General features: G+C 50.8%; 5 protein-coding genes across 5 annotated transcripts; 1 reads left to right on the forward strand and 4 right to left on the reverse strand.

Annotated features, from left to right (window-relative positions):
* Nucleotides 1-268: 268 nt before the first annotated feature.
* Nucleotides 269-4,962, reverse strand: N7506_012118 (putative MFS monosaccharide transporter; the record flags this gene model as incomplete). The annotated part of the gene is made up of 10 exons (XM_056961409.1): nucleotides 269-657; nucleotides 708-1,149; nucleotides 1,271-1,541; nucleotides 1,599-1,792; nucleotides 1,858-2,130; nucleotides 2,177-2,288; nucleotides 2,335-2,825; nucleotides 3,675-4,437; nucleotides 4,496-4,633; nucleotides 4,781-4,962. The coding sequence occupies 10 exons, from the start codon at nucleotides 4,960-4,962 to the stop codon at nucleotides 269-271; spliced, it is 3,255 nt and encodes a 1,084-aa protein (XP_056805943.1).
* Nucleotides 4,963-5,498: 536 nt separating this feature from the next.
* Nucleotides 5,499-8,897, forward strand: spt16 (chromatin-remodeling protein SPT16; the record flags this gene model as incomplete). Its single annotated transcript, XM_056961410.1, has 6 exons — nucleotides 5,499-5,678; nucleotides 5,777-5,861; nucleotides 5,921-6,042; nucleotides 6,111-6,263; nucleotides 6,320-8,350; nucleotides 8,409-8,897. 6 exons carry the CDS (start codon nucleotides 5,499-5,501, stop codon nucleotides 8,895-8,897), a joined length of 3,060 nt encoding a protein of 1,019 aa, XP_056805944.1.
* Nucleotides 8,898-9,223: 326 nt separating this feature from the next.
* N7506_012120 (zinc metalloprotease) lies at nucleotides 9,224-10,208 on the reverse strand (the record flags this gene model as incomplete). Its single annotated transcript, XM_056961411.1, has 2 exons — nucleotides 9,224-9,880; nucleotides 9,933-10,208. 2 exons carry the CDS (start codon nucleotides 10,206-10,208, stop codon nucleotides 9,224-9,226), a joined length of 933 nt encoding a protein of 310 aa, XP_056805945.1.
* Nucleotides 10,209-10,666: 458 nt separating this feature from the next.
* N7506_012121 (CDC50/LEM3 family protein) lies at nucleotides 10,667-12,158 on the reverse strand (the record flags this gene model as incomplete). Its single annotated transcript, XM_056961412.1, has 6 exons — nucleotides 10,667-10,766; nucleotides 10,818-10,980; nucleotides 11,047-11,776; nucleotides 11,837-11,933; nucleotides 11,983-12,019; nucleotides 12,071-12,158. 6 exons carry the CDS (start codon nucleotides 12,156-12,158, stop codon nucleotides 10,667-10,669), a joined length of 1,215 nt encoding a protein of 404 aa, XP_056805946.1.
* Nucleotides 12,159-13,099: 941 nt separating this feature from the next.
* Nucleotides 13,100-14,179, reverse strand: N7506_012122 (SWIRM domain-containing protein; the record flags this gene model as incomplete). Its single annotated transcript, XM_056961413.1, has 1 exon — nucleotides 13,100-14,179. One exon carries the CDS (start codon nucleotides 14,177-14,179, stop codon nucleotides 13,100-13,102), a length of 1,080 nt encoding a protein of 359 aa, XP_056805947.1.
* Nucleotides 14,180-14,480: the final 301 nt, after the last annotated feature.

Below are 14,480 nucleotides of genomic sequence, written 5' to 3' on the forward strand. Positions count from 1 at the left end.
CGTGGCCTCCCTATTTTCTCTTCCCTTTGCGACCTTTTTTGTTTTAATCACATCCCACACATTCTTGGGATTTAGAAAAATGATCCTAATGAAATAAAGTGAGCTAATACAAGTGAAAAGATCGAGAGATAAAAAAGATAACCCAAAATACATTCCACTCTACCAGTGATGCGAAGATCTATACAGTGCCTATAAGCATCTATAGGTACAACGTAAGAGAACCCAACTCCGGGTCAACAGACTACGATGGATTCAATGATGCCGGGGATCACCCTTCATCTTCCTCTCCTTGTTCCAGTCGCCGGTACTGATTGCTAGCACCAGGACCTGCGGCCTTTCGATTGACCATACCAGAAATCCAGCCACCGAGTCCCTCACGCCGAGCACCGCTCTGCTGGGAATCCGAACGTCCACGTTTGCTGATCCGATCAGGACTGAGACTGGGTGGATCAATGTCAAGACCAGGGATAGAACTGTCCGTTCCAAATTGACCATATGGCCGCCGCAAGTCAAGCGAGGGAACAGGCGATCCTGCCCCAATCAGCGATCCTCGTTCGCCTTGCGTGGCAGGCGTGGGCATCGCAGTGGAAGCATCGCCAAACAGCATGTTCATATCTTCCAACCGAACACCACTTGTTTCAGGGTATAGGAAATAGACTAAGAGATTGGTTGGTACGGAGACTTCTGAGGAGGGCGGAAAGACTTACCAACCACAAAACTGCATGCGCAAAAGAATGCATGAACCAAATATAACCGCCACTTGATCGCTGCCTGAAGAACGGGTGTCACTTCACCCACAAGCCAGTTGAATGCCCAATTTGAAGCGGTACTCAGACTTGCGCCTTTGGCTCGAATACTCAGAGGTAAGATCTCCGGGGGGTAGAGCCATGGGATGGGGCCCCAGGATGCCCCGAACGCTGCATTGTAGACCATGACAAAGATGACGGTTAAGGTCGGGGTGGCAGGAATTTCAATGTAGATGAAGTATGAAATCAGTGAAAGGGAAATGATCATGGCCACCGCACCCCAAAGTAAGATTGGACGTCGGCCCCATCCATCCACGAGATACCATGGGGGTATGGTAGAAAGCAGGTATGAGATGCCGTTGATTCCCGTCATGAGGATGGCATCCCGGCCAACCCAGCCAGCCTACAATCCACAGTTGTCAGCATCAGTCATATCGATATGAGTGGTGAGTCAATTTTGAGGGTGGGTTATCAGGACAGGCAAAGTAGGGCTCGTTGAACATAGCTAGGTAGGAAAATCGTACCGATTCGAACACGAGGGGCGCGTAATATGAGATGACATTGATTCCGTTGAGCTGGGCCAAAGCCTGGGCCGACATGGCGATGAGAACGCGCTTGCGATACCGGCGGAACATGTCTGAGTAGGATCTCTCGCCCTCTTGTCGCTGGACAAGGACGTTCATCTTGATCTCCCGGTATTCTTGGCGAGCTTTATCATTGAGCAGATCACCTTCGCCGTATAGATTGGCGATCACCACCATACCTTCCTCGTCGTGATCATTGTCAAGAAGCCATCTAAGGAGAACGAGATCTTTGGTTAGAAGAACAGGTGTAGGGACGTTATCCACTCACCTTGGGGATTCGCAGATAATCAAACTGCCAAAGCCAAGCAACGCACCCATAACGCATTGAAAGAGGAGTGGGAGGCGCCAGGAGTAGTCGTTGTCGATGAAGCTACAAAAGTAATCAACCCAGACACTGGTCGCATAACCGGCTATGTTTCCAGTGAACTCGATACACGCAAGTTTTCCACGGTTATGAGGAGGCTAGAATTTTGTCAGCGCTCTCTTTTTGAATCAAGTAGCCTCCGCAAAAGGAATGAAGTAAATACCGATATCTCTGACTGGTAAACCGGCACAATGGTGGAAAGCGCGCCCACGCCCAGTCCAGCAATGACACGCCCGACCATCATCATCGGGATCCCGTTGGCGAATGTCTGCAGGGCGCCGCCGATGAAGAACACCATCGAGCCATAGAGAATTGTCCTCCGCCGACCGATCACATCACCGACCCGTCCCACCAGGAGGGAGGATATGAACGCGCCGACTTCGAGGACAGCAACCACCGTTCCGATGGTGGCCCGAGATGGCTGGTTGAAGTAATCCTTGAAGTGCCAACCACTGCTTCTGTTAGCTTCTATGGACGCTTACACTGGGGATTTTCCCTAGAGGGCTGGACACCAACGTTATAATGCCTGACATGACACCCTGGTCATAGCCAAACAGAAAGACTCCCAGGGACACAAACACGCTTGTAAAATAACTACAACCAAGGTCAGTAGGGCTGGCAATAGAGGGATCGTTGAGACACATGCAGCAGTGGTTTTCCGACCAGGCCCAGGTGTTGGGCATTTGATCCATTTCTAGGCGTCATGATTACTGCCAGCACACGCTCGGCTCTTGAAATCTTGCGTGGTCGAGGATTGGGGATGGGGATCTTTTCGATGTCGAGCTCGGGGCGGTGTTGACCGGAGCCTGCGGAGTAATGTACGTGCTTGGGCTTTCTACGCCCGCTTCGGCCCAAGAGCTCTCGCTCCGCGGAATCGAGATGCTGGTGCAACGGGTCGTCTACGGCTGACTGCTCGGCAAGGTCACCGGTGTCTGACCAAATGGAAAAGCCAGACTCGGCCGAGCGAGCAGACGAGCGAGAAGACGGTCGACTGCCCTTCTCACTGGAGTCTCCTACGTCGGGGTGTGGTTGTAGCGATCGGAGGGGTATGTGAGAGGCGGAGGAGGATGAAGGAATGATGGCGGTGACGGGCTGCGGTGCCCGAGAAATGCGAGGTTCTTGAAGGTCTTTCTGTATGTAAGCGATTTCTCCGCAAGGAGGTCAGCTGTTCCCCCACTTTTTTGGGGAGATCCCCGTAGCGCCACGCGTTGAGGCTACGTAGAGACTTGGACTCTCTCGAGTCTGTTGAATCAAGTCACACGAGATGGGGTCATGCGGGGAGATCCGAGAAGGGTTTGGTCTTGGACATATAGTACGGAGTACGGAGTATGTGGTCGTATATTACAGCAGAAACAGAGGGAAAAGAAGAAGAAAAAGAAAAAGAAGGCTAGTTATATCGAGGTAGGGGCTGTCACAGAAAGTGGGTACTGCCAATACGAATCCTCAAATCCGGGGGAGGATCGACGGGCCGCTCAAGTGTCCATTCTGCTGTCCGGAATAGTGCTATAGTGACACTCATACTGCCCAGACATGTTGGATATTAAATCCCTAGTTGACTGTGTATTTTGTGCATGGCTCTAGATCTACTCCGTACAGGTTAGACAGAGCAATACTACCCCTAGGTACCTGCATTATGCATCTACTAACCCCTTTATCTCTCACCAGGAACGATATACGAGAGCACCGCGAACATCCTATAAGCAAATCCTGTTGTGCAAAGTAATTCGCAGTCCTTGGACCTCCGTTCTCATATGTAAATTGGTCTGTAAAGTCACATTTCAAACCAGGGTATCGAATATGTTCCAAAAAAAAATCTATAAGCAACACCGTCAATGCTCGCCACCAGTTGACGAAAAAAAGAAAATAACAGAAAATAACCGTAAGCCTAGGTAAGAAGGATATCATATCCTTCATTCTGAATGTGAACAGCGTCGGCAAGGTTGGCATATCGTCGACGAACCAACTCAAAGATCACCAGACCGGCGCTAGTGCTGGGAACTTGGCGGATGGCGGTGCCAAGGAATCCCCGAAAGAGCCACGGGCGCCACCCCCAACCCGTGCCGCCTTGCGCTTGCACCGTTTGAATGTTTCCTGATACGCGTGGTAATATAATTGCATCATTCTCTGTCGGGAGGGGGTGAGGCTGGCTTGATGGTCCAGATACTCAAGCCGACCCAAATGAAGATCTTGGATGATGCTCAACGGGTGTTGGATTGTTTGTTGGGCGATCGATGCCACGACACCAGCCATCATAAGGAAGCAAGGTTCCAACGCATAGTGCGGTTTGATAAGCGGCACACCACGGTCACTCACCTCGGAAGAAGCAAGCAGGTCCACACGGTTGGCTTGCAGAGACCCATAGTACCAAGTCACGAAAGAATAGTAGGATTGTGACTTGATGTATTCAAACGACGAGAAAAAGACTGCATAGCCAAGGGAGTCACGCAGAAAGGAGAGACTCCAGCCCGCAAAGACTCCACGAAGGCCAATCTGCTTGAGTTTTTGGTGGCCATAATGCCACATGCTGCGGTATTGACCCTCTAGCATGTCGCTCGTCTGAAGGCGAACCTGCAAGGCGTCCAGTGGGGCAGCGATGATCGACTGGATTGTCCCTGCAGTGAACCCTGCGGTGAAGGTTGCAGAAGGAGGGGCTGGGGGCCAGACTCGCTTGGCTCCCTGTGATACAGGTTCATGGAGAGTCCCCAAGACCTGCAGATAAGATGTGTAAAGAACAGCACCAACCCTATGAGACATGATTAGAGGATGAAATGTCGAGCATTGGGCCCTCATAGAGGACTCACCCTGCATTTGCCATCAAGGGTGGTAACACTTGGTTGGGAATAAAGCGCCAGCCGTATGTTCGAACGGCATGGAGTAGCAACCCGGGGGTCGTTGTATGAAGAGACCATTTGCCATCAGCAACACGAGGATTCACGGCTCTTGCATATGCCTAATCTCAGAAAATGCCCAACAGCCCATGGTTAGTTCCATGCTCCGACAGATCAAAGGGTAGAGAGAGATACCATATAACTGAAGACCGGGTGTCAGATATAAATATGACTCGCTCAAAGGGTCCAGCAACTTACTCAACACGTGTACGGAAAAATGCCTTGATCGGGGCCCTAAAGTAGAAGGCTACCATTTGGGCACTGAGAGCGCGAACACCTGCTGCCGACACTCCGGTGGCTGCATCGCTGCGAGGCTTTCGTTTTGTGTTCCCCAGCTCCCCAAGATGAGGTTCCAGTAGGATGGGAGCTATGGATGTCATCTTTCACAAGCATGAAATCACGAAGGTCGTCATAAGAGAGCGTGGTGTATGTTCAGAGATTGGTCGAAGAGCGGAATATAAAGCGGTGGGTGTGGGTGTGGTAGCATCACAGGTTGACGAGTAAAACGATTGAATAAAGGTTCACACCTGAGCCTAACATCGTGACCCTTCCGACACCAAATCAACCCAAGTAGTGAGCCTTGAGAAACGCAGCGGAGGTACAGACAGAGAGACGGAGCTATTCCAGCATCACATCAGACGCTAATCCCAAATAGGTAATACTTTGACACGGTAGACCAGTAAGGCCCAAACCGTCAAAACGCGCGCTTTTCGCGTTCCCCTAAGGTTGTCCTTCTCTTCCACCCCCATCTTCCACCTCTCCATCTTCTGGTTGAACCCCATCTACGTTCATCAGAGCAGTCGCATATTGACATATTTCCCTAATCTCTCCACCCCGTTTGCTGGGCCTGCGATAGCTCTTAGCTTCTAGCTTACAACCTCGTCATTGCGGCAAATCTTGCTCGCGACAAGACATCATGGCTGAGGATATCGCTATTGACAGCAACGCCTTTTTCAGTCGCCTCTCCAGCTTCTATGCATCCTGGAAGGCTGATAAGCGCTCTGGAAATGCTCTCTTCGGCAATGCAGGATCTATGGTGATCCTCATGGGCAAGACTGACGAGGAGAACTCATTTCAGAAGAACAATGCAATGCATGTGAGTGGCCCGCTTCCCAATCTTGAGCACCTGTCTGGCATACCCATGGACTATCTTGCAAACTTCATCGCATCGTTACTAATGGAGAATACGCCTAGTTCTGGCTGCTCGGATACGAATTTCCAGCCACCCTTTTCGTTCTCACAACCGAAGCGATATACGTGGTCACCACAGCCAAAAAGGGTGATTATTGCCGACTTCCGCACTGCGCGCGCCACAATGCTAATATGTTCCAACTACAGCGAAGCATTTGGAATCACTGAAGAACGGCAAGATTCCAGTTGAGATTTTGGTCACCACTAAAGATCCAGAGTCCAAGACAAAGGCGTTCGCGAAGTGCATTGAAGTTATCAAAACGGCAGGAGTGAGTTTGAGAGAAAGACCTGTATGGGGATACGCTAGTTCGCATCGGACTAACCGCACACAACACAGGGAAAAGTTGGTACCTTCCCCAAGGACACAGCTTCGGGCCCCTTTGCGGATGAATGGAAAAATGCCTTTGCGGCTGTCTCCAAAGAAATTGAAGAAGTCGACATCACACCTGCGCTTTCGGCTGCATTTGCCATCAAGGATTCCGATGAATTGGTTCGTTGGACAACCCGATGCCCTGTTGGATGAGGATCACTAACGCGGTACAACAGGTATCCATTCGCAATGCCTCCCGAGCATGCAGTGGTCTGATGTCGGAATACTTTGTGGACGAGATGTCTCGTTTGCTCGACGAAGAACAGAAAATGACACACAAGGCGCTGGCTGCAAAGGTTGATGCAAAGATCGACGATGCCAAGTTCTTCAACAAGTTGGCACGCCTGCCGGCGGAGTTTGATGCTCAGCAGATTGACTGGGCTTACGGGCCTGTGATCCAAAGCGGAGGTGCATACGATCTCAAGCTCACAGCCAAATCGGATGGCAAGACCCTCGAGCCTGGAATCATTCTATCCAGCTTCGGAATTCGTTACAAGACGTACAGCTCACTCATAGGGCGTACCTACCTCGTTGATCCGACCAAATCACAAGAAGCCAATTATGCTCTGCTGCTGAGTCTCCACGAGGCAACTATGAAGGAAATCCGAGATGGAGTGGTCGCTAAAGATGTCTACAACAAAGCTATTGGCCTCCTTCGCACCAAAAAGCCTGAGCTTGAAGCGCATTTTGTGAAGAATATCGGCGCAGGCATTGGAATCGAGCTCCGAGACGCCAACATGGTTCTCAACGCCAAAAACAACCGTGTTCTGAAGAACGGCATGACGCTCTCTATCACAATCGGACTGACCGATGTGAAGGATGCAGATTCGAAGAATGCCAAGAACGGTGGTTATTCTATGGTCATCACTGATACAGTCCGCGTGGGAGACAATGGACCTCACATCTTCACCAAGGACGCAGGTATTGACATGGATTCCATCTCGTTCTACTTTGGTGACGAGGAAGAACCCGAAAAGCCAGCCAAGGAAAAGAAAGAGAACAAGTCCAGCGCCATCGCGAACAGAAATGTCACACGAACGAAGCTGCGCGCTGAGCGACCAACACAAGTCAACGAAGGAGCGGAAGCCCGGCGTCGTGAGCACCAAAAAGAGCTGGCCTCGAAAAAGACCAAGGAGGGCTTGGAGCGTTTCACAGGTACTACCGGAGATGAGAACGGAGTTGCACAGAAGAAGTTTAAACGCTTCGAGTCTTACAAACGTGATAACCAACTTCCCGCAAAGGTTAAAGACCTGACGGTATACGTTGACCTCAAGACTTCAACTGTCATTGTGCCTATCATGGGCCGGCCAGTCCCCTTCCACATCAACACCATTAAGAACGCCAGCAAGAGTGATGAGGGAGAGTACGCATATCTCCGTATTAACTTCTTGTCTCCGGGTCAAGGTGTCGGCAGAAAGGATGACCAGCCATTTGAGGATTTGTCCGCTCATTTCGTCCGCAACCTTACCCTCCGCTCTAAGGACAACGATCGACTTGCACGGGTTGCCCAGGATATCAGTGAACTGCGCAAGAATGCTCTGAGACGTGAACAGGAAAAGAAGGAAATGGAGGACGTTGTCGAGCAGGACAAATTGGTTGAGATCAGGAACCGCCGTCCCGTGAAGCTTCCAGACGTCTATCTTCGGCCTCCATTGGACGGCAAGCGTGTGCCGGGAGAGGTCGAGATCCACCAGAATGGTCTGCGGTACCTGTCCCCCTTCCGCAATGAGCACGTCGACGTCCTTTTCAGCAACGTCAAGCATCTATTCTTCCAGCCTTGTGCCCATGAATTGATTGTCCTCATTCATGTGCACCTCAAGACACCCATTATGATTGGCAAGAGAAAGACCAAGGACATTCAGTTCTACCGCGAGGCAACAGAAATGCAGTTCGATGAAACAGGAAACCGTCGACGCAAGCACCGCTATGGAGACGAGGAGGAGTTTGAGGCCGAGCAGGAGGAAAGACGCCGCAGGGCCGCGTTGGATCGAGAGTTCAAGGCGTTTGCCGAGAAGATTGCCGACGCCGGCAAGGATGAGGGCGTCGACGTCGATATTCCCTTCCGAGAGATTGGATTCACTGGTGTTCCAAACCGGTCCAATGTTCTGATCCAACCGACCACAGATGCTCTGGTCCAGCTGACCGAGCCTCCCTTCACCACGGTCACATTGAACGAAATCGAAATTGCTCATCTGGAGAGAGTTCAGGTAATTAATCGCCTCCCCCTGTGTGTCCGGAATATAAGGTTTACTAACAGCACGGCAGTTCGGACTCAAAAACTTCGATTTAGTATTTGTCTTCAAGGATTTCCGCCGGGCTCCGGTTCACATCAATACTATTCCGGTTGAAGCTCTGGAAGGTGTGAAGGACTGGCTTGATTCAGTTGACATTGCCTTCACCGAGGGACCGCTCAACTTGAACTGGACTACGATCATGAAAACAGTTGTCAGCGATCCTTTCGGCTTCTTCTCAGACGGTGGTTGGTCCTTCCTGTCCGCCGAGTCAGACTCCGAGGGCGATGATTCGGAGGAGGAGTCTGCATTCGAGTTGTCTGACGAGGAGCTTGCGGCTGGAGACGAGAGCTCTGAAGAAGATAGTGAGTTCGATGACGACGCGAGTGCCGATGCTAGCGATGAAGAATTCAGCGGCGACGAGGAGAGTGGTGAGGATTGGGACGAGCTCGAAGAGAAGGCTAAGCGTAAGGATAAAGAAGACAACGACGACAGCGATCGTGGAACCAAGCGCAAGCGTTAATGCGAGTGGTTCTAGCCTTCACTGGGACCGGAATAATCTTCTCCTCATGTCTTCATAATCATCTTATCATGTTTTACCTTGCTGCTGCTTTTTTGGTCCCTTATTTTTCTTTCTTACTCCGTTGAACATTCGAACAAGTCGGGTCATGATTCATATGCCTAATGGACGCCCAGGAGCGGCGGCAATGGAACACAATTCCCGTCGATGATTCTCAATTGTACTCTTCTATCATGACATACTATTCAAGCTACCTGTACTCTCGTAGTTTCCCTTGGTTTCCATTTGGAAGTTATCTGTCTGTCTCCAATACAATACAAATATTGTTCTTATTTGCCTGCACGCATTGAGTCCCACATACTCCGCATCCGTTCGCTCTGTCCGGGTGTGAAACTTTCGTAGCAAACGTCAGACGAGTAATCCATGAAGTCGTGCACTGCATCCTGGCCAGGGACATCTGGACACGAGTCCTTGTGAGCAGGGCAACCATCGGTCGGGGTGGATTGCTGAGGGGTGTCATTGATGTAGTCACCAGGGTTGTCCGCCGAGCAGGATTCACCCTGGAAGGTATGCAGGAGGCCATTCCAATGGCCAATCTCGTGGATAGCAGTACCACCCCTGTTGTAGAGATCTAGCGAGCCACCGGGCATAGTTTTGGCCAAAATATTACAACCATCCTTGACATATTGAGAAGCCGGGCTGTCAGCATTGATCTTGGGGTCGGGCAAAGTACAGAATCCGAGGACACTCGCGGCCAAGTCACTGTTGGTACCCCGAGTCCCGAGAGCACGTCCGGATTGCCCCGGTGTCGCTTGAAGATTCGTTTGGAAGTAGACATTCAACGTGCGATAAGTTCCTTTGCGCAGGGCGGTTTTCATTGCCGTTTCATCTCCATTCCGCGCCCACTCATCATTTACATGACGGGTGACACCTTGTAAGCGGAATGAGATATCGGAGTCTGCATATGAGTCTTGGAGGATAGCCAGCTGGAGTAGAGTTAGCATAGCTGGTATATGAATTGACTGGGCAAACACGCACTTGGGAATCGATCATGTCATCCGTAACTTGCTCGGACTCAGACTTGCTGCTCACAATATGGAACCAGGTCTCGATCTCAATGGGGGCCCTTCGGGCTTGTGTGTTGGCCGAATTGGCCTCGCTCGAGTTCAAACGACCAATTTCATGAAGGAAGGTCTCATCGGGGTCTTCAGTGGCACATGCACCACGTATCTGATGAGCAAGGGGGCTGCAGTGAGCCTGCAGGAAAAGAGATGTGATAAGAACCACGAGCTGGAAAAAAGAATGACGGACCATATCGGTGTTGGAAGCTCTGGTCTCGATGTTTTCCCCCGGCAAATTCGGGGGATGAAATGAACAAGCAAAAAGAAGGAATGGAGTTGGAAAAGACCCCAGTCCCATGGCTAGCTATATGGCCGGATTCTCCTCTCAGATGCTAACGTGGTCTGATTCCATGATCCGATGGAATGCTGCGTCATGGAGAATGCATATCCTCGGCAAGGGGATACTTGGAGCATGCTAAAGATCAGCGTGGAAAGGTTGGTATGTGAGAATATATATGACTGTCAACACAAGAGATTTTGAATGGACGAGTTAAGATACAACGTAGTACATGAGAAAACACCTTGCTAAACACCAAAGGTTTCCTTATCCAGATTATTTACACCGAGCAAATGAAAAGAGGACAACTGGGGAGGGAAATAGAAAGAGAAGGAACTGAACAGAGAGAGAGAGAGAGAGAGAGAGAGAGAGAGTTAGGGTCCACTGGGCCCATATCTGTCGTCCCGTCCTGAGGAGACACCGGTACTGGGCTGGTTTGAGTCCCAAGTAAGATAGGTGTGGTCTCCGAGTTTTCTACATCGATTTAGTTTTTGGGGAGAGAAAATGGGATGCGGGATTTCATACCTTGGGCGGATCAGGTGTGCAACAGTGAACAATGCACCAAGAAGCACGCAGACTCCCCCAACCACCACATAGGCGATTCCCATGAATGGGTTCTTGCCTCCGAGTGCAGTTCGAGTGGAGATCAAGATGGACTTTGTGCCCGAGTATTCTGTGACGTTAAAATCTACGCACATGTTAGCAAAACCAATGGAAATAACAGGAAGGGGACTGAGAAGAGGAAGAAACGTACTGTCAGTGATTGCAAGCGAATATTGACCAGCTGACATCGAATGAGTGTCATTGCGGCGGGACAGTTTACTGAACGATGGCAGTCCAGCAGTTCTCATCCAAACCAGGAAGTCTTCGTTGTCCTGTAATTCGTTCAAGGAGGTGTAGACACCGTCAGTGACCGCCCAGCCCCAATTTGGCGGCGGCAAGACTTGATCGCTGGTGTATTTTGTCTTCTTGATCAGTTCCTTGTCGCTTTGCCACGCAATCCCCTTCTTGGTCATGTTGTAGTAGGTCGGTGATCCGCCTGCCGATCCCTGGGCCGAGTTGAGTTGGGGATTCCCGATGCTGTCGTTGAACATCGAGTTGGCAATCAGTCCACATGGGTAGAACGGCTTCTTGGCTGTTTCGTTCACATCCAGAGGATCACAGGTACCGCCTTTGAGTGTGCCATATGAGACAGCATCTCCCTTGAGTTGGTTCAAATCGAGTGATTGGACGTATCGGCGATGGTTTTGGTAGAAGTTGGTGAGACGATAGTACATGTATACGGGTGCTGGAAGCTCGTCTGGTATATCGAAAGTCAGGTGGCAGACGGTGGCGTCCGAAGAGTCAACCGATCTCTGCCACGTTGGGGGGTTTTGCATTTTGGATTTGAAAGTTGCCGAATAGGTGGGAACGGGGCTGGCCGAGTCACCCTGCAACGGCGCCAATCTTGAGCAGTCGGAGTAATCAATGGAGATTTCTTGAACCTAAAGAGCGATACGTTATGATCAATTTCATCACTGCGCAATCCCGAACCAGCGACTTACTAGGGAGCTTGCCCAGAGGAGAACACCACCGATGGGGGCAAATATGACGCCAACAATGAAGAACAGAGGCAGAACACTCTTCGGGGTGAGAATTGGTCTGATGAAGAGTTAGCTCAGTCTAGAATAGGCGCAGCATTCAATCTCACTGCCATGCTTTCAGTCGTTGCTGGCGAAAGGCAGTGTCTAGACGGTTTAGCGGATGTGTGTGCAACAAGGGGATGAGGCTGGACTCACTAGCTGGTCGGCGACTCTTCGGCTTCTTGTCATCATCTCGACGCTCTTGGTCAATAGACTCAGGACGAGTTGCCTCGGCCTGCGACATGATGCCAGAATGATGGAAATAGATGAGGTTGATAAGACAAGGAGACGTCAGAAAAGGTGGCGCGGACGCGCCGGCAGTGCGCCCCACCGCTTTTTAATTAGAAACACGTTCGATAACGTTTAGGTACCTCTTCTTGTTCACAAGTATATTTCTTATTTACAAGTACAAATAATGCAATATTACCCATCACGTTGGATATAAAAGGGTTTTTAGATGGAAACAATCATTTAAAAAGAAGTATACGGAGAGGGCTCGATGGAGATTTCACATAGTATGTAGTAGTGATGGATTCAATTCGACTAAAAAGACCAAATCTGGTCAGGGTATCAAGCCTGGTCCCCCGTGCGAACATCAAAAGAGCAGGCGAAAAGTTCAAAGTGCAAAAACCTCGTGGTGGAAATCCGTGGCTATCCAAGCCTGCCAATCTAGCCCAAGTTGAAAGTAAAAGCAAAGCAAAAGAGTGATGAGATCCGGAACGCCGTAGCCAGTGACCCAAGCCGAAAAAAAGGTCACATCCCATGCAGGGATAAAAAGGTGAAAAGGGAAACATTACACGCAAGGCAACGTCTTGTATGCAAAATGAACCGAAGGGGGGGGAATCTTCAAGCGCAGAAAAGCAGAAAAGCAGAAGGGAACGGGAACGGGAACGCGGAAACAAGAGCAAGTCGTCAAGTGTCGTGAGGATGGAGTGGCGATCAGTGGCGATGAGACTGAACAGTCCAGTGTGGGAGGAGTCAAGTGTAGAAGGATCAAGAGGATATGCCGAGTGTCTTGGGCGTTCAGAGTGCGCTGAAGTGGATTAATAGACAAAGGCTGTATTGCGCAGTGGTGGACACTGGGGGTCAGTGGACAAGGTCATCCTTGGGAGGCATTAATCCGTCCTGAGAGGAAAGGAATATGGTCATGAGCTGAATCCACGACGGTGGGGGGTTTATGAAAAATCACTTCAAATATTGGTTGAAATATTCAGGCTTGAACCAACCCACCCGTTCATAGGCGGTCCACAGCTTGCTCGCCTTATTGACGTCAATCTTGCAGGCCTGTTGGGCATCTGTCTTGCGGAACTCTTTGCCCACACCTAGCGCTCGCACTCGGGCTTCAAAGATCCGACGCTTGCTGCAGAGGTATGTGGCACAGGACAGACGGAGGGTGGAAGCCAGGTTGATTTCAGCGGGACTGAGCATGTGCTTGTCCACATCGCTGCTCAGATCTAGCATCTGCCCTTTCCAGTCCGCTTTCAGGGCCTTGACATTGCTGCCCAGGGTGTCCAGTGGTGGGGAATAGTCCATCAGTGAGTGATAATCGGTGTCATCCCGATTGGTCCCCAGAGTCCGCGGCTTAGTCGCCGGGGGGGAGTCAAAGACATCGAGGATCTGCTGTTTGGGGGTGGACTTAGGGGTGCGTCGGACTCTGGGTCGCTGCTGAGTCCGCGGTTGGGCTCCTGCTTTCTTCACTGGGGCGGGGGCAATTCTCTTCAACTTAGGTTCTTGATCCGGGCGATATCGGTTCATCATCACCATCTGCCGCTCCAGGGTGGCCCGTTCCTCCCGCGCCCAGGCCGCTGGGTTGCGGTTGTACTGGGTCGAGACGATGGGCACACATGACAGCGCCAACAGGTACTCCTCTCGGGTGGGCTTGTTTACTTTGTTTCGAAACAATGCCATGTGCGAGTCAATATGGCGGTCGACCAAGGCCTCGGCCGATGGCGCGGGGCCAAACAACGGCTCCTCATTGGCGTCAGTAGTTGAGTCCTGCGTGGGGAATAGAACGGGATCTCTGGTTGATCCTCCTTCTATGTGGTCAGATGGTGAATCTCGTTTCTTGTTCCCGGTGTACGGGGTCACCGGTGGCGAGGGGAGATTCATTTCTGACTGAGTGCGCTTTCGATCAGTTGCGATTGGAGGCAGCGTCATGTCCCCCGATGCGGTCTGCGGCTTTGCAAACGGCGAGAGTGCCGAGAAACTTTCCATTGGCTTGGTCTCGGGGGGAGACATGAGGCTTGACACCGAAAGACGATTCATGTTGGGCTGTTGGGCTGAGTGCCCAGGTGATGTCATACCAAATCAGATAATTGAGAACGGGCGCAAGCAGGTGCTTGGAATTGGGATATGGGGGAAGTGAGAGGGAGAGGGAGAAAGAAAGAGCAGCAGGGAGAGAGACGGAGAAGAGGTCCCAGATAATAGGCGACAGTCGAAACAGAGAAGTCAATGGAATGATTTGTCACCTCTTTGTGTTGAGTTAGAGTGGCGATAAGCCGGAGTTAAGGATGAGTCAATTCGACGAGCGCAAAGCGAAAAGGAAAGAGAGAGGAAAAGAGCCAGT

This window comes from Penicillium brevicompactum (genome assembly GCF_028827555.1).
Source record: "Penicillium brevicompactum strain IBT 35665 chromosome Unknown utg000009l_segment0_segment0, whole genome shotgun sequence".
Taxonomy (NCBI): Eukaryota; Fungi; Ascomycota; class Eurotiomycetes; order Eurotiales; family Aspergillaceae; genus Penicillium; species Penicillium brevicompactum.